The sequence below is a fragment of the Passer domesticus genome, chromosome 4 (genome assembly GCF_036417665.1).
Source record: "Passer domesticus isolate bPasDom1 chromosome 4, bPasDom1.hap1, whole genome shotgun sequence".
NCBI classification, from domain to species: Eukaryota; Metazoa; Chordata; class Aves; order Passeriformes; family Passeridae; genus Passer; species Passer domesticus.
Window position 1 is genome coordinate 75,407,781 of NC_087477.1, and position 26,674 is coordinate 75,434,454.

At 40.4% G+C, this 26,674-nt stretch overlaps 1 protein-coding gene across 6 annotated transcripts in view; it reads left to right on the forward strand.

Annotated features, from left to right (window-relative positions):
* Positions 1 to 23,722, forward strand: part of ZFYVE28 (zinc finger FYVE-type containing 28) — a 145,353-nt gene extending 121,631 nt beyond the window's left edge. For 4 of the 6 annotated variants that reach the window (XM_064418879.1, XM_064418874.1, XM_064418877.1 and 1 more), the window contains 5 exons: positions 6,870 to 7,024; positions 7,595 to 7,711; positions 9,257 to 9,361; positions 20,422 to 20,525; positions 21,429 to 23,722. In XM_064418879.1, the coding sequence (XP_064274949.1) occupies positions 6,870 to 7,024; positions 7,595 to 7,711; positions 9,257 to 9,361; positions 20,422 to 20,525; positions 21,429 to 21,560 (613 nt within the window). In that variant the 3' untranslated portion in view covers positions 21,561 to 23,722. The remainder of the gene's footprint in view (positions 1 to 6,869; positions 7,025 to 7,594; positions 7,712 to 9,256; positions 9,362 to 20,421; positions 20,526 to 21,428) is intronic. The other 2 variants (XM_064418876.1, XM_064418878.1) reach the window with 1 other exon arrangement.
* The last annotated feature ends 2,952 nt before the right edge of the window (positions 23,723 to 26,674 follow it).

Below are 26,674 nucleotides of genomic sequence, written 5' to 3' on the forward strand. Positions count from 1 at the left end.
GCAGAATGAGGAGCTACAGAAGCTGCCAGGGTCTGGAGCAGAAGTTCTTGCTGTTGATTTCAGATTCAATGAGTACAATCCTCAGGACTTTTCTGACTGGAGATACCACCTAGGCCATATGGAAAATCCTGTTAGCCAAATTCCTTATTTTACTGAGCCAGTCTGAGATTACCCACCGCTACAGGGGCAAGAGAAGCTAAGGACAAATCTTGCAGTGTAGGAAAATTCCCCCCACTGAGGAATTCAGAAAGTTGACAGCAGATGGGGCTTCCAGCACACGTCCTGTCAGTGGAGCTGGGCATTGCTCACATGTGGTCATGCTGTTGTCCAGTCAAGTCCAGTTCTTTTGGTGATTTCTAGCTAGAGAGATTTGCATGCAGTTACTTTTTTTTGTTTCTCAGTACAAAGTTCTGAAGTCTTGGTGGGCTTTAAGGGTGGTTGGGTTGATTGGTAGGGTTTTTTCTGTTAACCTGTTTCTATTAAAAGAGAGAGGAAGTAGCTAAGGGGTTATATTTGGTTGTATTTTAAAACCCTCTTGACTTAATAAAATGTTATGTTTTAAAAGACAAGAAATGAAGTCCTGCATTAAAGCTTTTTTTTAGCCTCCTTTAAATGTAGCTTCTGGGGTCATTCCTTAAAGCATAGTCCTTAGCTAAAAACCTATATGCTGTTACCTAAATAATAGCATATAATGTTCTGGCTTGGGTTTAAGTGACTCTAAAATTGAGTGTGTAGCCATCAAGTTCACTTAAAATATTTGTAAGAAGCCATGATTCTAACAGCTTCTCTTCCAGCTACATCAAAACTAGCCTATGTTAGAAACCGACAGGTTTTAGCCTGCTCTTTATTGTGTTTCTGGTGAGAGTATCCAAAAAGAAGCACTAGAGGTACTGCAGAAAGTAGGATGGGGAAGTAGGTTGGGTTTTTTTTTCTTACTGATAGGGGAATTGCATATATCTTACCTAAACCCCTGTAATTTTCCTCTTGTCATTTCTCATGGATGCAACCTTTGTCTTCCCTGAGCTGTTGTGTTTGAACCTTTACTTGGCCTTTGGAGTTGCTGTTTGTTCTTTTTAGCAAACTGGACCCCAGAGCTGACTACAGCCTTCTGAAGCAGAGGAGTAAGAGTAATAGCTTGGCTGACAGGTTAGTGGTGAGATTTCCAGTTACAGCCTACACAAATATCAGTGGGAGCAATGTACCAACTTGCTGAAGTTTTAGAAATTGTATGCAATCAGTAACATAGATTTGCCTGCAAACATTTTGGTTTGGGTTTTTTTCGTTTACCATAAGGATGAAAAAATTCAGATGGGAGAGAATTTGAAATATTGTAGATTGGATAAAAAGTGTATGTTATTGATATTGTACTCAGATCATAAGGTGGCCAATATGCTAAACTCTGTATGACCAAAAAATGAAAGTTGGGGAGCTCATGATAATGTGAGAAATATTGTAAGAACTAGAATATTCTAAATGTACCTCTGTATATGGGGAAATTCACATACATGAGACACACATGTATCTATATTTAGTTATTCAGTACATGTGGTGCTAAATAATGGAGATGAGAGATTTGTTAAGGCCAACTAGTGCAAATTAATTGATATCATTTAAGTCCAAAGAACTGCACTGCTTTATAATTCGTAGACATTCTCTCATCAATTTTTAAATGAACACTAATTTATATTTAAGAATTGGGCTACTGACCCTTTGTAAAAACTTCCAACAAGGTTTATAACTGTAATGTCCTTCTGTGTAGGACATTAGAAATGTGTGAAATCACAGAAAACTTCTTGCAAAGTTTTCACGTTTCTCTACTGTCAAGAGTCTCACCTGCTACTGTACATCACTTACCAAACTTTCCTAGAGAGCATCTTGGTCTTAAAATGCATCTCTGGGTGAACCTCTGCATCAGAACTGTTCCATTTAAAGGATTGCATTCTTGCATGGATTTTTAATTCACTGTGAAGTGGATTCACCAGTTTTAAATTCCCACTAGAGCAGGAAGGTGTTACCTGTTTTGTTGCAGTTACATTCTACTTCTTCCCCTGCTTGTGTAATTTGCTGAAGATTTCCAGAGAAAGTGAATGGGAATCCCTGATGTCACAGGTATTTGGATAACATAAATGGTGAGGTTGGTCACTGAATTATGTGTTAACACTTTTCTAGTCAACATTTGTAATATTGTTATAGAGTTTTCTTCTTAGACTTAGTTGGGATAAGTGTGTGTGGCTGAAATGTGAGCCCTCTCTGTTTATGGGCACCTCTGACAGTCTTCTGAGATCTTCTCCTGAAAATCAGTTGTCATTGAAGACCTTTTCTGAAATCAGAGACTTAAAGGGTGGTCTTAATTTCCTTTTAAATTTGGTGGCATTGTTGCATCCCATATTTCTGTTGGAGCTGGATAATCTTCAAGCTCTCTTCCAACCCTAACCATCCTCTAATTCTGTGTTAAAGGGTACAGTGGGTCTGTTGGGCTTTCTCCTTTGCAAGAAGTGACCCACTATTGCTTTTGATTTAAGATGTCAAAAGATAAAGAAACAAAACCAAACCAAAGTTTGTGATTGATTTGAAAACATGAAAATTCAGTTGATTTTTTTTGTATTCATTGTATTTGAAATGTAGAGCTTTTAAATTCTTTTTGTCTGTTACTGCTGCATATTTAATGCATTTTTAAGATACTTTGAGGGTTGGTGTGTGAATAATGAGAAATTCTTTCAGAGAATCTGATACATTCTGCATTCAGGCAGAGCAAATTTCAGGTTTAAAGAACCAAACATTTCCAGACAAACTTGAATGGAGACATCTGTGAGTGGACACACATTTCTACAGCTGTTCCTATGTTTTGAGCACAAACATAAGATATTTAAATTTGGACCAACATTGAATTGGTTGACTTTGGTTTTACATTTGTTGCTTTCACTGGTTTTGAATGAGTGTCAATGACCAACAAACACAGCCCAAAACCTACAGTATCACAGATGATTGCCTAAAATGTCTGTCCACTTCTGAAAATGTCTTTAATAACCTTATTCCACAGTCCCATTTTCCATTATGTATGAGTACTGCTACTTGAACTGGCTCAGAAGTTTCCTTTGAAACACAAAAGCTATCAAGCAGATTGCATCGTGGTGAAAGTTGGTTTTTTTTATGTGCAATTACATTATTGGCTTTTGTTTGCTTGTACATATTTGGCTAAATTTCACAGTAAAGCCTTGAGGCCAGGCAAGGTATAGAGATACACCTTGAAAGTGTTCAAAGAGTCATACAACTCTTGTCATGTAATAAATGAAGTGTAATTTTAAAATGGGTGGCTGCAGCCAAGTTAAACAAAAAGCTAATTCATTTTATCTGCCACAGGGTATCTGTTCCTTTATCAGGTAAAAGCAGATTTATTGTTTGGAATCAACCTTTGACATAACATATTATTTCTTTATATTCACCTTCAGATATGTTAGCTTTGCAATGGTTTTACAGTCTGAAAAATTAATGCATTATAAGCACTGTGTATATGATAAATGTTTCACAAGGGGAGTTCCATGTGTATTTTGGTGTTACCTCTTGTAACTTAATTCATTGGGTTATTCAAGGTTCCTTTCAACCAAATAGGTGAGAAAATGAGGACTTGTCTCTAGCAGTAGTATGGCTGTTTGTATTGTGCAATGAGACATGATTCTGTCTAGATCCATGTGTAGTTACTGAAATACTTCCTAAATATCTGGTATTGGCTGAAAATCTGGATCCAAATTATCTATGTTAGATAAGCCAAGTAGGAATTATATTCTTTATAGGGGGAAAAAAAGAAAAGGTACGCTGCACCCAGTAGATCACATTTCAGGTTTGCTTTCTGTAATATCAATTTATAAAATCATGAGAATCTATTTGCATGGATGCAGTCATTGCTCTTTGGGATACTCTAATATTTAAAAATAGCTGGCTCTTTGCTGTTTATCTGAAGCAATTGCAGTGTTTCTGTTTTTACAGTATTTTTTACTGTCTCTACAATATTGTATTTTGACTACATTCTTTTACAGTTAGGTGTACTTTAAAATAAAGAACTGATGGTTGTTAGATATTCTTTGAGAGTAATTTTTGTCTTAGTTGGACTTGGGTGTGTTGGTAAAGGCAGAGTAATTGGTTCTGACTCTGTAGCAATTCTTAGGTCCAGTTTTAAATTTTTCTGGAGTATTCACTTTTTTGCTTTGTAGTAGCACAAGCAATCCCAAGAACAAAATATCCTTTTTTCTGAATCTCCTCTATGTGGATACTGCAGTTTACATGGGAGAGTGCCTATGAAAGTATGTCATAAATGTGAGTGTGCAGACATGCTGACCTTCCCTCCCACAGTGCTGGAGCAATTCACATGTGCTCTCTGCTGGGGATTTTGGGGAGAAAAGAGTCCCAGCCAGTCTTGTGGTGACATGGTCAGTCTTAATGACACACCACAAAAATCTAACAGAATAGTTAAACAATGGACATGAGAGATTCCACTGCAATGGAAGTAGGTCAAACCACATCCCTGAAGGAAGTAGGTAAAACTGCATTCCTCCCAGCTGGAGGAGGCTCAGAAAAACAAACATTATTATTAAAGTTGGTCTGGATTGTGGAGTGAGCCCTTCTTCCTTTCTGCAAAATAGCAAAGGACCGAGTAGCTTATATTCTTGAAGAGCACTCTTCACAGCTCTCTGCCCACTTAACACCTTCCTTTGAAATATTTCTTCAGCTGAGATTTGGAGGGAGAAGTCATCCTTGATTCAGTGGCCCTGTTTTCCCCTGCACAAAAGTTTGTGTATTGGGAGTTTTGAAGAGACCTTTATGTTGGGGTTATATGATTACACAGACAGCATTTGGATTTGTCAGGAGGTCCATGCTTGCCTTGGAGAGCAATTTATGGTGCATATGTGTGTATCACTAAGAAAGTTTTTAGCTAAAACAAAAATTAGAGCCTGCTTGGCCATGTTGCAAGGCAGAGTCCTTTATCTGTGTGTGAGAGGGTTTGTGTGAGCAGGCATCCTCTGCCTGCACACCCTTTGAGTCAGGAATCTCTTCCTGGCTCTTGCTGCCTTTCAGTTTATTCTTTTGTGAGCCACATTTGTACATGACCTTTTCATTGTCCTGAACACAGGCCTTTCCATGCTGACAGGCTTGCTGTTCTAATATCTCCTTTATCCCCTACAGAAAGGCAAAGGAAAATTGAAAGAGAATTCCCACTTCATTCTCAGTGTCTTTGATAAGCCCAGTCAGTCATGGTGCTGCTGAAACTGTAAACATAGAAATAACATCTCCTTACAGGAATTTTCTTTTGTTAGTAGCAATAGATAAAATGAGTCTCCTGCAAGCCTAGTCTTTACTCTGTGTCTGAAAGAATGGGGGGACAGTTAAGGTACTCATGCTACACATCTTCCATTGATATTTTTATCAATAACAAATCTCCAGCACTTATTTATTTTCAGTCTCTTTTTCCTAGGCCTTTTAAGATTGGGTGGCATAATTATTTCTCTTTTATATTTCAAAGGATTATCTGTGAAGCTACAGGTAGAATTGGAAAACTATATCCTATAAAATCTTGTTACAAATAATGCTACCTATGTGTCTTCTCCCAAAACAACTATTCATGCATACTGCCATAAGGATGGGATCTGCAAGATGGTGAATGTTTCTGCATCTGATAAAAGCAGATTGAACTCAAAATGGGTTAGAAATGACTTTTTTGTTATACATGCTACTTACACATGCAGTTAATAACTCTTCTTTTAACACAGCACTTGTCTGTAAAGAGTGTTGGAGTTTTGGACAGCAAAAATATGATTTTAAGTGAAATAGTCTAGTTTTCTGTAATAATTGGCAATATTAATTTCTTTCCAGTATGGGGAGAAAAACAGTTTTGTATTCCCTGTGACTTGCATGTAGTGGGGTAAGAGGGCTCCTGTCTCCTTCGGTCAGCACAGTGAATCCTGAGGACTTCAGTGTAGCTACATCCTGTGCTCTAGTCCCATTTAAGAGTTTTAGGGGCAAAGTGCTGCTTTTCCCCAAACTACTTCCTGTTTTAAACATCTTGATTTACAAGTATTTAAGGTAATTCCTGATATTTGAAGATTCTCTCCAAGGCTTCCCTGCTGTCTCAAGTTGTTTCAAGTTTCTTCTCTGTAGAGAAAAGTGGTAGGGGTGGTGGTGGTTAAAGTGTGGGAATGTCTGGCATCTGGTTTTAAAAAAAAATTAAAGTTTGAGTAGACATTTGGTGGCACATTTAAATCTCTTTAGAGTTGATGAGCCATTCTTCACAATAGTTTGACATTTCAGCTATTTCTAATGTTACATTTATAAGGGAATTAACCTACCTCTACTGTGTAAATCATATTTTATTGCTGCTCTTTCAATTTTTTTTTTGGTGACATTATATTTAGATTCTGTTCTTGCTGTATTAAGGTAACATAATTCAGAATTTCTTTCTTTTTTTCAGATAATTTCCCTGTTCATAAATTTCTAAGTTGACTTCAGAACTGACCTTCACATTTTTAGGTTGATATTCCCCTTCAGGTTTTTTGGTGGAGTTATGGTTTCAGGACTGAGCTTTTAGAAGAAGTTAATGTGAAAAATGGCACAGCACTTTTAACAGCTAAGGAAAAATGCAGTAAAATACAGACAAGTGATTTTGTGCTTCAAGTTTTTTTGCAGCTGTCACAGACTGAAAATCAAACGTGGTGGTGATTGGTTGCGTGCTGATTAACTTCAACAAGAATTTACAGCAATTAGTTCTGGTACTATAGAGTCTTGCCTGAGTCATAAATCCTTTAGGATTTGCTGAACATCCTGAACAACTGAGTGAAGATTTACATTACTTTCCTTTACATTATTTCTTTCTCTGACAGCAGTTTAATGACAAGTTCTTGTTCATCTGATGACATCGATCAGGAAGAAATCCAGCTGGCTTTGCAGGCTGCCAAAATTGCCACACGAGAGAAGATCAGATCTAGATTTCATGGCAGTAACGATCTTATTCACCGCCTTTTTGTCTGTATCTCAGGTATGAGAATCACTGAATTATTAAGCTGTTTTTCAGGGTTTTTTTTGGTTTATGTTTTGGGGTTTTTGCACATCAAGTTATGTTAGAAAGGACTAGAGATAAAGTTTCAGGAGAATTCTGGTTTTGGGACCTAAGTTGCAGTCTGGTTTCGAAGGACCTGTTTCCTGTTTGGAACTTTCAGAATCAGAGATGCTGACATCTCAGACCTGCAGTGTTGAAAAATTGGGACTTGTATCAGGTTTGACTTTTCCCTGGTGATGCCCTGTGGTGTTCAAAGAAAGAAATTTGACTTAGCAGTTCTGTTATCATGCAAAATTAATCTCTCAGTATTTCCTGCCAAATGATGTGGAATATATGTGTTGGCTTGCAGGTAGCATAAAAACCAGAATGTAACTTGGCCATTAAGTGGAATTAGTTTATTCAGATGTTCAATTTTTATTCCTAGCGTGAACAAGTGATCCCCTAAAAATAAGTGAGGCCATTACTGGTACTAACAGGCAGATTTAAATACTTTTTTAAAGGATGGTGTAGCAGTCTAGAATTGATTTACCCATTTTCTCACACTGTAAGGTGTTGCTGACCAGCTGCAGACAAACTATGCTAGTGATCTGAGAAGTATCTTAAAGACCTTGTTTGAAGTTATGGCAACCAAACCTGAAACAGAAGACAAGGAAAAGCAGAAGAAAGGTAAAAGATCTAAACATTTGTTTTCTATAATGAATTTCTGCTGGTAGCAGAATTCCCAGTGGGAATCCATAAACTATTTGACACAAATTCCCCTAACGTATTGCTATGTTTTTGACAGGATTCACTGTGCAGGGATTTCACCTATGTTTAAAAGGAGTCGTGGAAACAGACTGTAAACAGGATGAAGTCCTGTTTAGGAACACAGGATTTTTTCATTTTAGGTCAAATACTAAAGCCTTCAGAGTTCATCTGCTGTTTCCATATTCCTATATTTAACAGCAGCACAGTGTATTGTAGCCCATGATTTATGCAGGGTTTGGACTTTGTAGATTCCTTTTTCCCCCAGATTTGTTTCACACTGGGTACATTTTAAGTTACCAAAGAACAGACTCTAAGATGGGAATGCTCAGTAACATGCTGAAATCTGTCGTGTCTTGAACAAATTGAAGAATTTGGCTTCAAGATAGAAAAATAACACATTTCACTTCTAGATAATTAAAGTAATGGAACCAGAACTAGATCATGAAGCAACAAAAGAGTTTTTTTCCTCTGTGATAATTTTTATTATTTCTTTCCTAAGTGGCAAGTCTGCTAACTTATCTAAGAATAACAGGGTCATCCCAGCAAGGCTGCAATTACCTTTGTCCTTTGTTATCATTAGAACTACCAGCATCTGAAAGTGACCAGAGCTCTTTTTATTTTCCTGCTTCCTTTCCTCCAGACTGAAAACTTTTTCTCCCAGATTCATTTAAAAGCATTGAACTTTTTATGTGAAACACTTAGTTAAAAAGTTGGATCAAGTCAGCAGAAAAAACCTACACTCCAGTCTCAAGTCTACAGTGGGATAATGCATAACATGCATGACAGTCTTCTCTTACTTTTGGTTGAAACTTCCACAACAGTTCTATGGTCGCAGCCTGTCATGATATGAAAATAGATTGGCTTTTGTATTGTAAAAAAAAAAAAAATGGGGTTAGACAGAATTGCTAGAAAGAGAGCACAAGAGCTCCTGAACCTTCAAATAAGTGTAATAAAAAACTGGTGCTGTAAAGAACTGTCACTGGGAATATATATTAATCAATAGTACTTGGATGGATGTAATTTATAATGGATGAACTCTTGCATTGAAAAAGATGGTATTGACCAAAGTAAGCATAAACAAAATGAGTGAAGAAAGGGGGGTTTTGGGGTGGAGTTTCTCTGGGATATATGTGATGTGATGTGTGTGATTCACCTTGGGAGTCTCTCATTGTTCTCAAAATCCACTTGTGTTAAAGGATCCAAGTTAAGAATTGGAAAATAGAAGGTAGATGCAGCTACACTAGCAGAAGTAAGAAGACTTCATGTCCTGTAATAACAGCCTGTTTCATTTCTGTTGTCATCCCAAAGCAGAATAGAAGACTTGTAAAGTCTTGGTTTCTGTCAGGGTAGAGAAAAAGCAAGAAGTCTAAGAAGATGCTACTGTGGTCTAATCCCAGAAGTTCTAACATGAATCTTTTAAGTGAAAATTGGAAAAATATGAATATTTTTTGAACTGTTTTACAGTTAATCATGGTTTAAGGAATGCAGCATTGGAAGACTGTGCTTTATGTCAAGAAAGTATATCATCCTCAGAACTTGCAGCAAAAGCCAGAGATGGGGACTTTGAAGGTATTTTCTTTTTTCTAAGAATTAAAATGAGACAACACTGATGTATTAAAAAAGCGGTCATTAAAATGAAAAGTCTTTTAATGTTTGGCTCTGGAAAGTGAGTATAAAATGTTGTCATGCTGTTTTAGAGGCAAAGTCAGAAGGTAAAGCATATTTCTTTCAGGTTTTTTCTAACAGCCTTGTGAAACTCTTCTCCACAAATGGTCATATTCAGTATGGATTCCTCTGTATCAGTGCAGAAAGGGTCTGTACAGTAAGGGCTTTAATACAATGTATAATGTTACATCTGTTGAGTTTCTGAAGGCTGTGTGAGATGCAAAGCCCTAAGTAAGGTCTTCTCAGCCAAATCTTGAGAGGGTTTTTATATCGTTTGCTGCACATGGATGTGCTGCTTTATCCCAAGGTAGGAGTACCTTTCATATTTTCTTTACTTTTGTCTTTGATCAAGATATTTTGGCTAATATTGTCACATATTATTTCAAAGAAAATTATAGTCTTAGATAAGTCTGCTGAGGTTGCTCAAATCTCACTGAGTACATGGTAAGAATGAAAAATGCACATAAGTCTCAAAGTTTTGGTTGAGGTTCAAGTATTCTGAAAGCTCACAAGTTGTTTCTCTTATTAATCTGAGCTTCTTCAGAGTTAGTTGTGGGCTGAATCTTATTATGGCAAACTCAGTATAAAAAATGGATTAAAAGATATCAGAGCACTTGCAGTCAAAGAATAAGAAAATAGTTATATGAGATGGAGCAAACAAGAAAGCAATCAGCTTTGATCTTCAGGGCTAAGTGGTGGTTTCAGCACACCAGGAGCCCAATTACCAGAGCCATAATATGTCTGTGGTCAAGTGAGAAGTACAAGACAACCATCAGCTATAAACCGTCTCTGAGCTTCCCAGAAACTCAAGTGTGCAGTAATTTCCTTGTGCTTTAAAACTTTGATGTATTGTGATGTATCTGTCCACGTAAACTGCTGTCCTTCCAGTGAGAGGTTTGGAATGCAGGATGACACAGCTGGCTGATAAAGCAGTGTGTGCCTCTGCTTGTATGTGGAGGCTGGTGACCAACAGAAAAGAAATACTGGTTCATGTCATTTGTAATAAAGATCAGAAATCAGAGGAAAAAAAAAACCTCTTAAAGATTAGATTTTAGAGTAACACTACATATTTATAACTTATTTTGTCCTTATATAAAACCCATAGTTTGCTTGCTTTCCCTTCTTCTGAAGCTGCAGGCTAAAGGATCTAATCTATTTAGAACAGCAGGGCTAATTCATGTATAATGCACTGTAGAAATATTATCTCTTCTGCAGGGAGATGATTTGGAGGCAGATAAAGAACTATTCAGTAGTCATTTTAATTGATTTTTCTATTGTGCTGTAATTCAGAATGTCACAGAAGGTGCAGAAAGGAACAAATCTTCAAGCAAAATCCTTTCCATGTATAGGCTATATTGCAAAAGAGTGCAAGATTATTCCTTCTCTACCACTTCAATTCATTGTCTTTTGTTTTGGATCGATGCTGATGCTGTCGGTGAATTTGACTTACAGAACTTGAAAGCCAGTTATTCTGAACTGCAGGATGCTGCATAACCCTCTCACAGTGGATGTACATTTTGTCACAGCAAAGTCATTTCCCTGGCATGTTGCTCAGCATTTAAGGATCTTCAGCCTTTCATGGCAGCTGCTATTGGCATGGGGAATGTTTCATGTTTGGAGAAGTGAGTTGGGATGTTGTTTACTGAAATAAGAGGTCAGTGGTCTGGGTACTTAGGTGATGTTATGGCCAGCACAGTAAAGGGGAATCTTGGGAGGCACCAGAGGCACTCTGTAGCACCCAGGCAGAGTGAATCAGTTCTGTCCCTGCCCCAAGCGAATGGTAAAACCAGATATGTGCTATTTATAGCATATGCAGATAACTTCCACAAAACAACCCTGCCTGCACCTTTATTCCAGAAGAGCAGGTGGTTTATGTGTGCCTGCATGGTAGAAGGCAAATCTTTGTGAGATAAGCAAGTCCCTTTTGAATAAGTAGACGTGGATGCCAGGATGAGCTTGGCTGCCTTGGCCAGTGTTGTCCCAATCTAACATACCCTCTAAACCAAGCCAGTTAGCAGGAGCTCCTGCAGGTACTCTGCTTTTGGTGCTCACCCAGGCTCACTGGGAGGCTTGGCCATGTCTGCACCAGGCAGACCTGCTCCTTGCAGGCTTTCTCTGGGAGCCTCCCTTGGCTTATGTGTAAGTGGTCATGCTGTAAATATCTGCAAACCAGGTTCTTCTGAATCTGTAAACTGAAGAGTGTAGTCTGCTGTTACTTGGCTCCAGGCCTGATGGGCAGGAATTGTATGTATCCCAAAGAGAAACAGGATGCTGAGGAGTATGGAGATGAGCTCCACCTGCCAAAACACAAGAAGTCACAGAAAGTCTGCTAAGAATGGCATCTGAAGTGGGTCAATTTGCTGAATTTGTGGGAACTGTAGAAACACCCCTCACCTCCAATACATGCCAAATCCCTGTCCCTTCAGGTCACAAGTTGTCATTGCTGGCAACACTGTACAGGCTTTTTCTGCTGAGGTATGCAGGGTTAGCTAATGGCATGCATGGTTTTGCCATCCCCAAGATATCCAGCATGAGGCATAAACTTCCACCAAGATTTTAATCTCAGCAGCTATGTGCCGTTCCCCCCTTACAGCACCTCCCCAGGTATCTTGTTTTTGCTGGCCACTGTGGAAGGAACAGCCAGTGCCTTTGGGTGATGTTTGGGTGCAGGTGGAAGATCTCTGGTGGATGAGGCAACTTCTGCTGCTTGAACACTGTTCCCTATGTCTTGCAGCAAGCCTGGTGGGTTTGTCCTTCAGGCCAAATCTCGGCCATGGGCCATCAACAGGAGTACAGGAACACACCACAATTATCACTGTAAAGGGATTCAGCGCAAAGGCGGAGAGCATTGCATCAAAGTTAATTAATTCCTTTTTTTGTGCGTCAGTTCTATACCTCAGGTCACTCAATTATTTCAGCTGAAAGGAAAAACAATTGAAAGCAAAGGAGCACATCATAGCTCTTCCCTTTTGCCATTGTGGCAGAGTATGTCTCAAATTGAGAAGGTCCAGCCAGCTACCTGCCAGGAAAGCTCTTCCCTATAATCAAATAAATTCCTCTAACCGAATGTAGCAAATGTTTGAGATTGTATTCAATCAATGGTATTAAAAAAAAACCAAAAATGGAAAGCAAGCCCAGCAACCTGAACAAATAAATGGCCTTAAGATTGTACTGAAGGTTTTAGCCTCCACTGACGTTATGAAGATGAATCACTTGTTTTTCTCAGATTTCTCATTCTTATTGTATATAAAATCCACCAGCTGGTCTGGGTCATAAAACAAATATGAATGTTTATTATGAGCCAACTGACATTGGCAAGGGTTTAAGAGTTAAATCCTGTGACCTTCTGAAGGTTGAAATACAATAAACTACAGATTAATTGGCATTCCAAAACAAAAGCATGAGCCAATGGTCTGTATGTTAATCTTTGGTGTCCTAATGCTCTAAGATTATTGTCAAGGAAGTATATACATTTATACTTCGTGAAGTATTAAAAAATTATATATATTTATGGGGAGAGAGTATAAAACAATTTTATTTTCCTATGGTAAAATATTAATTTTTGCAATATTCACTAAGTAATTTTTAAATATATTAAATTTCTTGTCCTGGTTGTATGATGGAAGTGATGACCAGTGGGGCACAAAATTCTCTGTATAAATTCAAAGCAAATTGTAGTGGCAGGTTACAAGTGGGCAAAAAGGTTGGGCTCTTGGCTGCCAGAGGTGCTTGCTCTGAATTGCAGTAATAGCAGACAGAGCCTGTGTGCTGGGAGCTTCCATTGGACTGCCTTTCTCCCTGTGCCCTGGTGAGCTACAACCCAGCACAGGAAAAAGCTTGTTGGGAAATTCCTGAGCTCCAGCTTGGACAAACCACTGAGAGCTGACAGAGTGGGCAGCATGGGTCACACACAACTAAAGGAAACCTCTGCATTTGAAAATGTCAGGAAATTGCTCATCTTTAACCCAGTGTAAATGCATCCCCGATCAGACAGAGCTGTGTCATTCCTAATATCCAGTACAGCTTTACAAGGACCAAACATTGGGGAAGAAGTTTGGTGTCTTTCTGCTGTTTATGCATCTGGCATCATATTTCTAGCCCTAACAGAAAACTTGCTTTGTATTTGCTAGCAGATTCCCATGTGTGTACATAGGTGTGCACAAACACAGAGTGACTTCTTAACTTTTTTGACTTGAAAATTATTGCCTTTTTATGTTTCCGTTTATCAGTTTGTTAATGGGATAAAGCATAAGTGTGACCCTCCTCATCATATTTGGGAGCATTACATTTATCCTTGTGAGTTTGATGATTTTAATACTAAAGTCAGGCAAATCTGAGTTTTACTGTACATGTATTTTGGAATAACTTATTACTCAGGAGGACTGATTTGTTACAACTGAGGGAAATGTGAATATTTTAAATTATCCATTTAATGAAGTTAAAGGCAGGCTAAGAAAGTGAGTTACACTTCTTGTCCTAGGATAAGCATAAGATATCTAGAAATCTGAAGCTTTTTCTCAAGGAAACCAGCAAGCATTATGAAGCTGTTGGTGCTCCATGAAAATATTTGCTGTAGCATCTCAGCTGTCTCTGCAGCCATACATGCATCTCCACTCCTCATCCCTCCAGCATCTGTACAGAACTGCCTTCCTTGCTACCACCTACTAAAAACTGCAGACACAATGGATTTGCTGTGGCTGCCAGTACAAATACCTGTGTGTGCCAAGCAGTGTTAGCATGTTTCCTTCACAGCACACACTGTTCCTCCCTGACCCCTTGCAATCCCACCCACTCCTGTCTGGTCACAGGCCCTGTCTGCTCTCTAACCAGCAGCACAAGCACAACTCAGAAGTTCACAGTCCCGGGCTCAGGCTCTTGTTCTTGCTGCATTAAGTAGTCCCTGGGTCAGAAAAACCCACCCATGCTCCTGTATGTGCAGAATCTCATCACCATGGCTCTAGAGATAGCTATCAGCCCCAGCTGAATGCTTCTGTTTTTCTTTTGTCCTCTGTGTGCCTGTGGTTACTCTGTTATTTATGGTGACCAGCAGCACCTTGTAAATGAAAGAAGTTGGCCACTTCAGTGGCCAAACATGTTCTGTCCAAATAAATTCACTTTTTCCTTTTTCAGCAGCTCTGCTTGCGCTGTGTGAGAGAGGAGTCTAGCATCAAATTTCCATATGGAGGCAATGTTTTGTAATCAACTGAATGTATTTAATCATGCATGTAGAATTACAGGATTCTTACAGGTTTTAGGTTGTAGTGCAATAATTCAGTCTGACTTAGGTTTTAAGAACTTGCTCAGAGCCTATTTTCTTCTCAAAGACTATCCCTCTTTGTTGGCACTATGTGGAACTTGTTGAGACTTCTGTGCAGTACTTATGGGAAAACATCCCCTAAATACCATAAAGAACAGGCTTATTCAACCCTGTAACATCATAACTGGGATTTTGATTAGGTTTTAAACTTTTGGCTAATAAATACATGTTTTGAGTGTTCTGCTATGTTTTATGTAGATTATTATGATCTTTTTATATTATAAAAATTGGTAAAAGAATATTCCTACTAATGGTTAGATGGAAGATCCAAGTCTCTGCTCCATCTGATTTAAAGTAAAGATTTGACCCATATCTCAGTGGAAATCAGTGTTTTCTATGAGAGTTGCTCCATTTTATATAAATAATTAATTTGCCCAAAGAAAGAGTTGCTGATCATGTACCTGTGCAGAATGAACACGGGACATCATTCAAGGTGATGCTGAATCAGGCAGAGCAGAGGCTTGAGCCCAAGTTTGCAAAGCTTTGTGTCTTGGTGAAAGCTTTCTAGATTTGCACAGGAATTTAATCCTAAGGAAAGCTATTTGACCAGAGCTGAAGCTAAGCAGTCTGTGCACCTCTTTTCTCTCTTAGTCCCAAAATTTTCATCAAATTATATTAAGCATAAAAATTTATTTTTTGAAAAATGCCAAGCTGGTTGTAATCAGCACTGAATCTTCTGAACAAGAACAAAAATTACTTTGGTACAATTGCCTGTAAGAAATCTTGCATCAAAGTCAGAGATTGCCCAGAATGACACGTGGAAAATCAGGTGTGATGAGGGACAAAAAAGGTTCATTTTACTGTGGCAGTTGAAGTGGAGGGGTAAAGTCAAGTCACCTTAGTTTTCAACTTTCTGTGCTTCAGAGTGTGAGAATTGACAGTGCTGCTTTGATCAGAAGAGCTGCAGCAAGCCCACCTGGCCCTTTTCAGCAGCGAGGGTAACGCAGCGGTGCCGGTTCCACAGGCAGCTCCTCCTCTGCAGCTCCCTTTGGTGGAAGTGTAATCAGGGCTATTTTGCATGATGTGCTCTGAAATCTAACACACATCTGTGCAGGAGGAACTTTCAGCTGGAGTTCTGCATGAGGAATAATCGATAAAAACAAAAGGTGCAGAAAGGGGTCTTTTCTCTGAATTGTCTGGCTGTAACGCAAACACCAAAGTTTAGGGTTTAGCAGCTGCTTTCAGCAGGGAGTTCTGGTGTGCTTGCTTCTGATTTGTTTCCTACCAGAGTACACATTTGCTGGCCTAGGCCTTCTGCAAGCTCCAACAACTTTTGGGGTTGTTTCTCTCTCTGCATTGGTCTCTTGTGTCTCAGCACCACAGAAAAAACTTCAGCTTTCTGGGCTAATGTTTCAGTCATCACAGTTGATAGACCTGGGTCCATGTTCTCTTCCTCTTGTGTTCTGAGAGAGAGAGATTATTTTTTTGGTTTTCTAACATTAGGCCTAATGCACATATTTAATGCCAAATTAATTACTGTGTTATTTTTGACAGCTTACAGTGTCTGATTTTTTCGTCCATGATTATGGTTTTCTTAAAGCTCCAGCACCTTGGATTTATCTGACTTTTAACTTTAGGAGCAGACTTTTTTTTTAGCTAATGAGATAGACATTACAGAGACATGTAAAGGTGAATGCTAAAAGCTACAGAATAAATAAAAAGACTGTAAAATTTCATGATTTATGAGAAATTGTCATGCAAGATGTTTGAATAGTTAAGAGCCTTTTCCAGTCTTAACACTATTTAATTTTATCTTGTGCTTTTTCCTTTCTCTGAACTTGTTTCTTATTCATTTAAATACTTGTTTCTCTTCATTTCTCTGCCTTTTTTCCTGTGCATGCTTTTAATGTTTTCTTCTAAAATTTATATCTGTAGTCTGTCTCATTAATCCCTTCTTTCCCTTCCTCCTCCTCTTTGATGTTTGTGCTGTGGACTTCATCCATTTCCCAGCAGACTTCTCCAAACTCTCATTGCATGATAAAGCACTGGGCCAATTAGCCCAGGAACAAGGTTTTCCCTCCCTTTCTTGTCCAAATCCCCGAAGCACAGGGAGATAATGCTTTAGAGAGTGGATGTTGCTATTTGCTGCAGCATGCAGAGCTAATGGAGCAGCACAGCCTGGAGAAGGAGTGTAATGAAAATCCTGGGGGTGCAGTGCTGCTGCTCTGCTCCCAGCACATCCTCAGGCTCCTGCTCGGGGTTTCATTCGTGTAACGCACTCTCCACTCCTCACATGGCAGCTTTATCCCCTCAGGAGAGGGCTCTTCAGAGAGTATTTCAGTAGCCTGTTCTATAAAAAGCCCAGTGACTCAATCCTTGGTGTGTGTAAGGCAGGGGCTGCTCCCAAGGTTGAGTGAGATGGGGCTGGGGCAGGGAATGGAGGGGTGGCATCCACCCGGGCTTCTGTGGGCTCAGAGAGACCAATTCAGGACTTCATCCTTCCTGCCAGGGTGGGCACTTTGGCTCCACTCCAGCCTGCATTTGATTTCTTAGTGCACAGTCTCACAACTCTGTGTTTGTAGTCAGTGTAAGGCCATTTTCAGTCAGCTGGAAGGAAAGGCTTTGGGGTGGTGGCCCAAAGCTCCCTATTTCAAATGTCACTTCAGTGCTGCACCCTGTGATTTTGTGCAAGACATCCCTCTCCTGATTTCTCCCCACACACTGACTGTAGCTGGGTGATGAGGATTAAAGCAATTACATTTGTGCAGCCTTTTGAATGTTAAAAGCTGTTACATAACCAAGTGTTACTATTTGGGGGTGTGCTGCAGTGCAGCAGATCTTGGTGAGAGCAGCTGGGAGGGCAGAAGCCCCCGAGGCACCGGGGCACGGGACTGGCTGTGGCTGCTGGTGAGTCACAGTCTGGGAAATGTGCCCTTCAGCCACCCTAGTGACACTCAGAGTCAGTCATCAGCCGAGGTGACACCACTGTGGAGGCAGAGTGCTGTGGGAGAGTGTTCTGTGGAGAGGGTTGTGCTGTTTCTCTACATTGCCAATAAGTTGTGAAATTTTTTTTTTTACAAAAACCAAGTTACAAAAAGAAGGTTTTGAGATTAATTCATCTGTCAGTCAAGTGATTCTGTAACTGTGAATTACAGATTCTATGATTAGTGTTACTTTAAGGTCATTATTTATCAAAATTTGCTGGGTGTTTTCTTGTTTTGTTTTTTGTTTGCTTATTTGGTTGGTTTTGGGTTTTTGTTTTTTTTTTGAAGTTATTCTTTCTGTTTAGCATGGAGGCAAATCTGTGCAACATCAATTAAAAAATAACTTTTTCAGCATTGCACTTCAAGGGCAACAACAGAAAAATATAGGGGGGAAGAAAAAATAACTGTCTTTCCCCCACAAAAGACAAAGCAAACAAAAAAAAAAGCCTGTCAAAGAAACCCAAACCAAAAATTCAACAGCTGATAAGAAAGCTGCTTTGTGCTGTTGAGTTCCAGAGTCTTTGGGGTGGGCTTGTGTTGGTTTGTAATGTGTGTGACCTACCTGTGACCTGAGGGCAGGAGTGATGATGGCTCCAGCTGCTGCAGAAGTGCCACATCACTTTGGGATGGTGCAGGGGGTACAGAAAGGGCCTGTGCTTTGTGGCTTTTCCATGAATATTAAAATCAGTGACTGTCTGAACCTGGTAGCCCACCCTGAAATGCAGTTTATAAAGCATCAGTGTCAAATTGAGCATTTTACAAAGGCTGCTTCCACCAGATCTGCAGAGGGAGACCTGGTGGCACAGAGCTTGAATAATTTCCTAAATTTTGCTGTCTTCAAAAATGAGTGAGAATCAATGGATAGTTAAATCCCTGAAAACATAATCTATATGGAGACAAGTTTTAAACAGGAGCATTGTTATTGATTCATATTTTTGCTTTTTGTTTTGGATATATGTGATAACCTAAGGGGCCTCCTGCATGGAGCACATGGGGATTCTCCACCAGGCTTGCCATGGCTTCAGATCAGTGACAAAGTTTTCAAAATCTACATCATAAACTGATATTAGGAGTAAGTTTCACTGGGCAAGATACATGTAGTGCCTAGGGAGATGCAGAAAAGGAAAAGAAGTGGACAGAAAAATCTCCTGGCTCCACTGTTATTAATGCTTGACTTAAGCTGGCAGTCCTACATCTCCCTGCTGCTGAAGGAAACCCTGCCTGTGAACCAGGAATTTGTAGCCTTGTGTCCCCACAGAATATTTGCTGGTGAACTGTTCTCAGGGATGAGGTGAAGGCTTTTATGTGCAATCTCCTTTTTTTCCACCACGTCAGTAATTTCTCTGCACATCAACTGCTGGGTTTGGTTACTGTAGGTGTAACCTTTATCAGGCTGCTGTGCTCATTAAGTGAAGGATATCTTCCTTAAGCTAGTTCAACCTCTAAAGTAGTTTAGAGGAGCCTATAAAGGCTGAGTCAAATCCTCACTTCTCTTTGTTTTTACTAATCTTCCTTTTGAACAGTTTCTTACATTGAGTGCTGTATCCTTTGTACTTCTAATTTGACAAATGTTGCAATGTGACAAACACATGAAAACTGGTCAGTTATGTTGGAACAAAACAGCGGATTTTTCATTTAATTATCTTCTCCCTGTAGCTGTAGTCCTCTTAACCTCTGCATTAACTGCACCATATATTTTGTTGTTTGATAGTATGCTCCTTGAGGCAGGGATCTTGCTTGTCAGGTTTATAAATCAGCAATTGCATGGCTTGCAAATTGTAAATAATACTCAGAAAGAAGCTGCATACAGGGAACTTGGATAAATACACCCAGCAGTTCATGTTCCCTGTGTCCATGGATTCCTTCTGGACTGAACTTGCTTTGCACTCATTAGATTTTTACTAACTTAATTAAGCAGTCAGCTTCATAGTTTCTACACTTGTACCTCCAGACTCTTTGAGGTCATGTCAGCCTGTCGTGAGCAGAAACAGCTCAATAGAAGGGAGCCCCATTTCTTCTGCCTTGTCACAACCAAATCATTTCCCTGCTTGTCTTTCATGAGAGGTTGGAGATCTCACAGGAGACATAAACAACTGAAACATGCTGTCTGTGATAATGGGCAAGTTCTTTCTCTGCTAAGCTGTGTACACTTGATTTTGTGGTTTTGCTGTAGTTACTGGTGACTTCCAGGAAGAGTCCTAATAATTGAACAGATGGTAATCAGGCTTTGGGTTTATTACCTGTGCAGTTGCTTGCCTAATTGCAGAAAAGCAATTGGCCTTTCTGGAGGGAAGGCTGAAGAGGCTGGGAATGATCTCAGCTCTAAGCTTGTTTTGATGGTGGATGGCACTGACAAAAACACTTGTGATCCAGCTTTGCCTTAATAATCTCCTGTCTTCTTGCTTTATTTTGCTTATCTCCTTTTTCCTGGACTTGCATTTAACTAAGAGAGATTTTATTTCGAGTCCAGAGCTGTCATGGGCCATTTTAATGCCTGATCTGCTCTGCCCAAAGGTGGGTGCCTGGCAGAGAAGAGGGGAGTTGAGCCCTCCTGGGCATCTTGAACTCACTCAGCTACTGTTTGCAAAGCACCTGGAAAAATGCAGCTGAAAGCAGCTGCTGTTGTATTTTACTCTCCCTACTTCCTTGTGGATCTGGTAATCACATGTTTGGTTTTATTCCCTTTTGATTTACGTTCCCTTTTGTTGCTGTGTTTCTGACAGATCCTCCTGACTGGGTTCCAGATGAAGTCTGCAGCTACTGCACTGCCTGCAAGGCTCCTTTCACAGTCATTCGCAGGAAGCACCACTGCCGGAGCTGTGGCAAGGTAATGACTCACTCAGGGCTGCGAGGGGCTCCCTCCAGAGCCAGCAGCAAATTCATGTGCACCACAGAAACCTGGCTGCACAGCTAAATGTGCCCTGTCAGCCAGGGCTCTCCATTCACAGGTGCTTCTGTGTGCCTGGGCTGCCAGCTCTCAGCTTATGTTCTCAGAGGGCTGGGGAGAGGTTTGGCTTTTATACAGCAATAAGCTGTATAAAGCTAAGGGCAGAATTCCCTGTTGAGATCCTAGAACACTCCCCACCCCAACAGAGTCACTCTGGCCTACTGCTGTAAGCTCTAAAGAGCCAGGGCGGCCTGCACTGCCAGGGGTGATGCACACACAGCTCAGCTGCAGTCCCTTTGCTTTCTTCCCAAACCTTTGGAGGATCACTCTGCTGTGTAGGGCTGCTGCTTTGCAAGTTTGTGGGGGTGGAAGAGGGAGTGAGGGAGAAAAAAGCAGTCAAGTACCACAGGAAGCCAGAAATCTGCAATCCCATTTTGCTTGCTGGCTGGGGTACAAGTTGGAAAGGAAGAAGCTGCTTTCTTTAACCATGTAGTAGACTTGCAGGAGTATGAAATTTGGAGATACTCACAAATATTCTCCTAGCCTTTCTTTAAAACCAAGGGAGAGATGCTTCTTTGCACCTCTGATGGAGCTGCCTTCCCCTGTGAGCTGCAGAGGAGGACAGGCCAGCCTTGGCTACTGTCAGTGCTGGGCACCCTCACTAGAGGGACTGAGCCAGGCCAGATGAGCTGGGGAGGGATTCCTGCTGGGGCCCTTCACTTGCTGTGCTGAGGATGGTGCTGGTGCCAGCTCGTACAATCTTCTCTCCCCTCCCTTGAAATCAATTTTGTGCCCTTCTGTTCTTCAGAGGAACTGAAGAGAAATTTCCCTCTTGTTTTTCAGATCTTCTGTTCCCGCTGTTCCTCCCACTCTGCTCCATTACCTCGTTATGGCCAGATGAAGCCTGTCCGTGTTTGCACTCACTGTTACATGTTCCATGTCACTCCTTTCTACAGTGACAGAGCTGGTATCTGACATATTAAACTGCTGGTGTGTCTTCTGGAGTCTTACATGGACTGATATATTTGACCTAAGCCAAGAATTAACTTGAAAGAGGGACCCAGTGAGGGCACGTAGGCTTTGCCATCCATTATTATAAATTTTGTACAGACAGTTTTTATTGCATTTTACTAAGCTGCTAAAGGGAACTACGAAGCGTCTGTAGCTCTAAGGCTACAGTACAGTCTTCCATAAATTTATAACATTCATGTTACGATGCCATATGCAGAACAAATGCACTGTGTGGAAGGAAATAGGGCTCAGAGAATGGAACAGGCATTGCTGCTTATCTTACATGCTAGGAACAGAGTAGCCAGTTAATTAGTCCATCCCCAGTGGATCAGTCCCAAAGCTCAGACACTCCTGTGCCCACTGGAATCCCAGCATGGCTGTGGGCATCAGCACTCTCCCACCTGCTGCCACTGAAATTCCCCATGTCTAGATTTTTGCCACATATGCTAGGACTAATAAAAGCAAATCTATTTCAAATCTGTATTCAATATTTAGAAAGGCAGAATTTTCAGTGAATCCCATAGGAAGCCCTGAAGGCCCTAAAACAGTATATTTCTGTTGCCTTTTATTTACCAAGCAGAGCAATAAGTCCAAGTTGTCTTCTAAAAATTTTTCCAACTTCCATAGTTTGGAGTTTTGGAAGTACTTATAATCTGGATAATTTATGCAAAATCTTGTTAGTAAAAGTCTGACACAGAAGTTTGGTTTCCATATCAGCATTTAAAACCTAACAAACTTCAGAGAAAGTGGTTACCAAATAAATGAATTCATATTAAAATAGATATTTTTCACAGTTTGGCAGCAAAATTTAGTAGACAAGATAAATGATTTCTCCCATTCTGAGGTTTTTTAAAAGGCAAATATGTAATGAGATATCCAAAAGGTCTCACAGAATGGTCAGCCAGAGAGGGGTACTTGTTGTCCACATTTGGCAGAGTAACCATGTAAAATAGTGCATACTGGTACTTCACTCATGCTAACAGCTCAGAAGACATTTGTATTTTTTTGAAACACCAGGGAATAATTGCTATCTCCACTCAGAGAGGAAAAAAATGAGACTCACACGGATTCATGCTATGATCTTGCACGAACTATTTGCAGTAAGAGCTCCCTGAGCACTGAGGTTTCAAAGGCATTTGGACGTGCTTTGAGTTGGCCACATGAAAAGCAAGGCAGTGTGTGCTGTGGTTACAGAGGAAACAAGATCAAGAGCTCTTTGCTGTGCCCCCTTTCCTGACTCCTGGCATTACACACAGTGTTTCAAAGTGACAGATACAAAAATGGGTGAGGAAGTTGTGGTGTCACGCCTGAGAAAGGTCATCGCTCAAAATGATAAGGCAAAACTGGCCAGTGTTAATTTTTTTAAATTTTATTTATTTTTTTGGGGACATTCCCTTTGCTCAGTGGTTTACTGTTCAGTGTTAATGAGCCATATAAGGGTGCTGCAATTTGGCACTCCTGTCATTTTGATTCAGATGAAACAGCTTCACTTAGTTACGTGTAATGCACAAGCCTTATGATGCTGTTTATAGACAATGTCAGCTCTGATGTGTTATCCTCACTTAGGTATATTTTTATTATTATTACATCCTTGAAATCCTTCTCATGAAATCCTTGGGTTGGAGTGTCTGCATTCACCAGAGTTTGGAAAAGCATGGGGTTTGGTGATTGGTGGGAGATGGGTAATGTGGTGCAAGCAATGATACTTATTCAGGCTTAAATCTCAGGCTTCACATTGCAATGATTATTGCAGTTTTATTTTTAGGAAAAAACCAGAAAAACACACGAGAAATTTAATGCTTCTTTTATAGGATAAAAAATGACAACAAACTTCAATTGTGAAATAAATATGCACAAAAAGTTGCTTCTGTGGAAAAAAAAAATCTTATTTAATGCACTGAATATTTATTTAAGCTTGTTTTTATTTTGTAAATGCTGTAATTCAGAATCATTTCCATAAATATGATATTTAAAGATCTCAGACACTATAGTTTCTTATGTAAATACAGACTCCTATTTCTCTTACTGAAAAGCACAATGACTATATCAATACTAATATACATTTGCCTCAAGAAAGACTTTCATCTTGTAATCTCTTCAGATAATTAAAGTGTCAGGACTTTCTACTTCCATGTGCTGGATTGCTCTTTCATTTTGGGGTCTGTTTACATGGAGTGACAGCTGCCATCCTGTCAAACAAACTGCCCTTAACTCTTTCTCACTTTGCAAATAACAGGAAAGAAATTAGAAATTAGAAATTAAATTTGAAGATGGAAGTCACCCATACAGTGAAGGGGTGGTAAATCAAAGCTGGAATACCAGCCTGTCACTTAGCATTGCCTCGTGCTATCTCTTGCCACCAGCTGAAAATCTCCCTTCCCAAAATATCCTGTGTCAATGGCCACTTCAGTCATCAGGCATGTTTGATCTGCCTGTGTCACATCTGAATAATCTTTCCTGTGGGGGATACAAATCTGCAATGAAAACAGTGCTCCTTGGATCTCAGTTATCCTTGGGAAATGTAAATGCCCAGTGCTGCTTTGTCCTGCCCCCTGTATGAGGTACAGCTGTTAAAGGTTTTATGGGAATTCATTTTCTTTTCCAGAGGACCTAATGCTGCATGGCTCTGGGATGCCATTTCACTGAACAGAAACATGTTACAGCTCCATTACACTGGGGTCTCGGCTTCAGTGGTGCAACAATGGGGAAACTTGGTGGGAAACCTGCACACAAATGTAAGATTGTATTTGAATTAACATGCATAATGTTTATGGGCAAATAATGCTGCCTTCAGGTGTGTATGAGTAAGTGAACAGTAGAAATTTATCCTGAAGGGGTTTTTTAATCAAAAAGGGGATTTCCCCAGAATACAACATGTTTCACAGCAGTTTTCCTGTTGGGGATATCACAGTGGGAGTGAAGAGGATAATAAGGTAAGAGCATCATTGCCAAAGGCAGCAATAATTCACCTGGTGCTGGACTCTCCTGTATGGCAGTTCCCTTCTGAATCACACCTGTTTCCAGGGGGAAAAAAGTAATTACAGTAAACTCTGGAGTGATCCTGTCTAGGTCTGTACAAATTGTACAGTGTTTCCAGCTCTCTCTGGGGTTGTAAAAGCAGGTGGATATCAAGGCTTCCTCTGCAGTGAAAGGAACTTCAGTTAAATATCAGTAAAATACCTCTGCTTTCGGGGGAATACCCCTGTCCAGAACATTCAAACAGACTGAAAGCTGTCACACAGCATCTGGGTAAGAGAAGACCTGGATGGAAGTGATGGGTGAGGAGTGACCTTTGTGTGCATTGTCTGAGCTGAAAGGAAGGAGGAGGGAAAGAGGCTTTGTGTGGTTGTGCCTGCACTGGGGTGGGGAGATGGGAAAGCCTCAAACAGCCCCATCACAGTCCTGCTGGAGCTGCAGGAGCCAGCTCTCAGAGCCTGCCTGGACTCTCAGTTCATGCAAAGTCGAAGCTGCTGGAGCTGCATCCGCCGGTTTCCGTGGCAACCCCCGATAGCATCTCTGGCAGTGCCAGGACTGCAGCACTCTGTTCCTGCACACGCAGGCATGGAGACTCCTGCTTTCTGCTTCATCACAGGGATTGTGAGGGCTCAAATGTCTTCATTTGGAACCAAGGTTTGTACTGCAGTTAACAGCTTACTGTGAACTATCTTCTAATGATAACATGTCACTGAATTATGCTTTATGTTGCTGGTCTGGAAGAAATCATCTCTAGGCATCCTTTTGACTTCTTTTTTGGGGGATTTAGCTTTTTTCCTTCTCCTCCTTTACCCCACCCCATCACTCAGCTTTCTGCTGTGTATAAACTAGACTTACTCTGTGGCCTCCATGAATGTCTTACACACAGTGAAATATTAAGACAACTCAAAGAGCTTTTATCTTTCTCGTTTCCTGATCTTGCCCTTCAAGTTCCCAGGAACAGGCTTGTTTCAAACCACTTGGTATTCTTGTACCTCAGTAGCATCCTGCCACAGATGCCATGGGTCTTGCACCAGGGTGTTTAAAGTTCTGCAGTATTTATTTACTTTGTGGTGGAGAAAGGATAGATCCTAATTCTCAGGTTTTAACAGCTGTTAGTAAATTACAGATATTTGCTCTTAAACCAAAAAATGGTAAAATACTAGGCCAGAAGGATGAAGAGGAGAAGACTTGTTAAAGCAGCTCTGGAAGTGTGAAGATGATGTTTTAATGAAGTAATTGGTCTCTTTGAAAACAAGCTGTAACTGCATGTGCTAGGAATGCTGGGGCTCATGCATAAAACAAACTGGGCAATTAGTCTTTCATGAACTCATTTCATTTCTTGTTTTCACTAAACATGAAGGTTCTGAAGTGTAAAGAATGATTTTCCCTCATGTTTCACTAAGATAGGAAGCTGATTTTTTTTCTCAGTTTTTCTCTGCAAACAACCACCAGCCTTTTAGGGCTCTGACTGAACTTGTCTGCAAAGTGGAAAATCCTGTGTCCAAAGCAGCCAAGAGTGGGTTCCTCTCAGCCTCCCACCCCTGGGGAGCAGTGAGAGGTGCCTGTGGGCATGAGTGACTGCAGAGGGGCTGCTGCTCATGTCCAGCTGCTGAGTGATGCTCCCATCTCAGGAGCATGAGGTGTCTGACACAGCCCAGGGTGTGAGGGACCACTGTGCCTGGGAATGGCAGAGCCAGCAAGCACTGAGCTGCAACTGCCTCACATAATACAAAGACTTTGTTTTCTGAAAATAACCCCAGGCCAGGCACTCACACCACTTAAGCAAGCACTTAAACTCATGTCCTACTCTAGAAAGTCTTATTTATGTATTTCTGCACTTTTACATAGTTCTTCACAGGGCAATAAAATCTTGGTGTTACTGCCATGACTTTTTTATTCACTGAGTTAATAAAAATGATATAAAACAGCAGCAGGAAGGGTGGCTGAGGTGGCTGCTTTCCACATAATATTTCAGCAATGGGCAGCTTTCAGGTTTTTAGCTAGAATTAGGCTGTGGTTGCAATGGGCTTGTCAGTAGAGTTGAAGATGATGATAAGAGCTAGTCCTGAACGTCATTTGTACTGGTAAAACATATTTAAAAT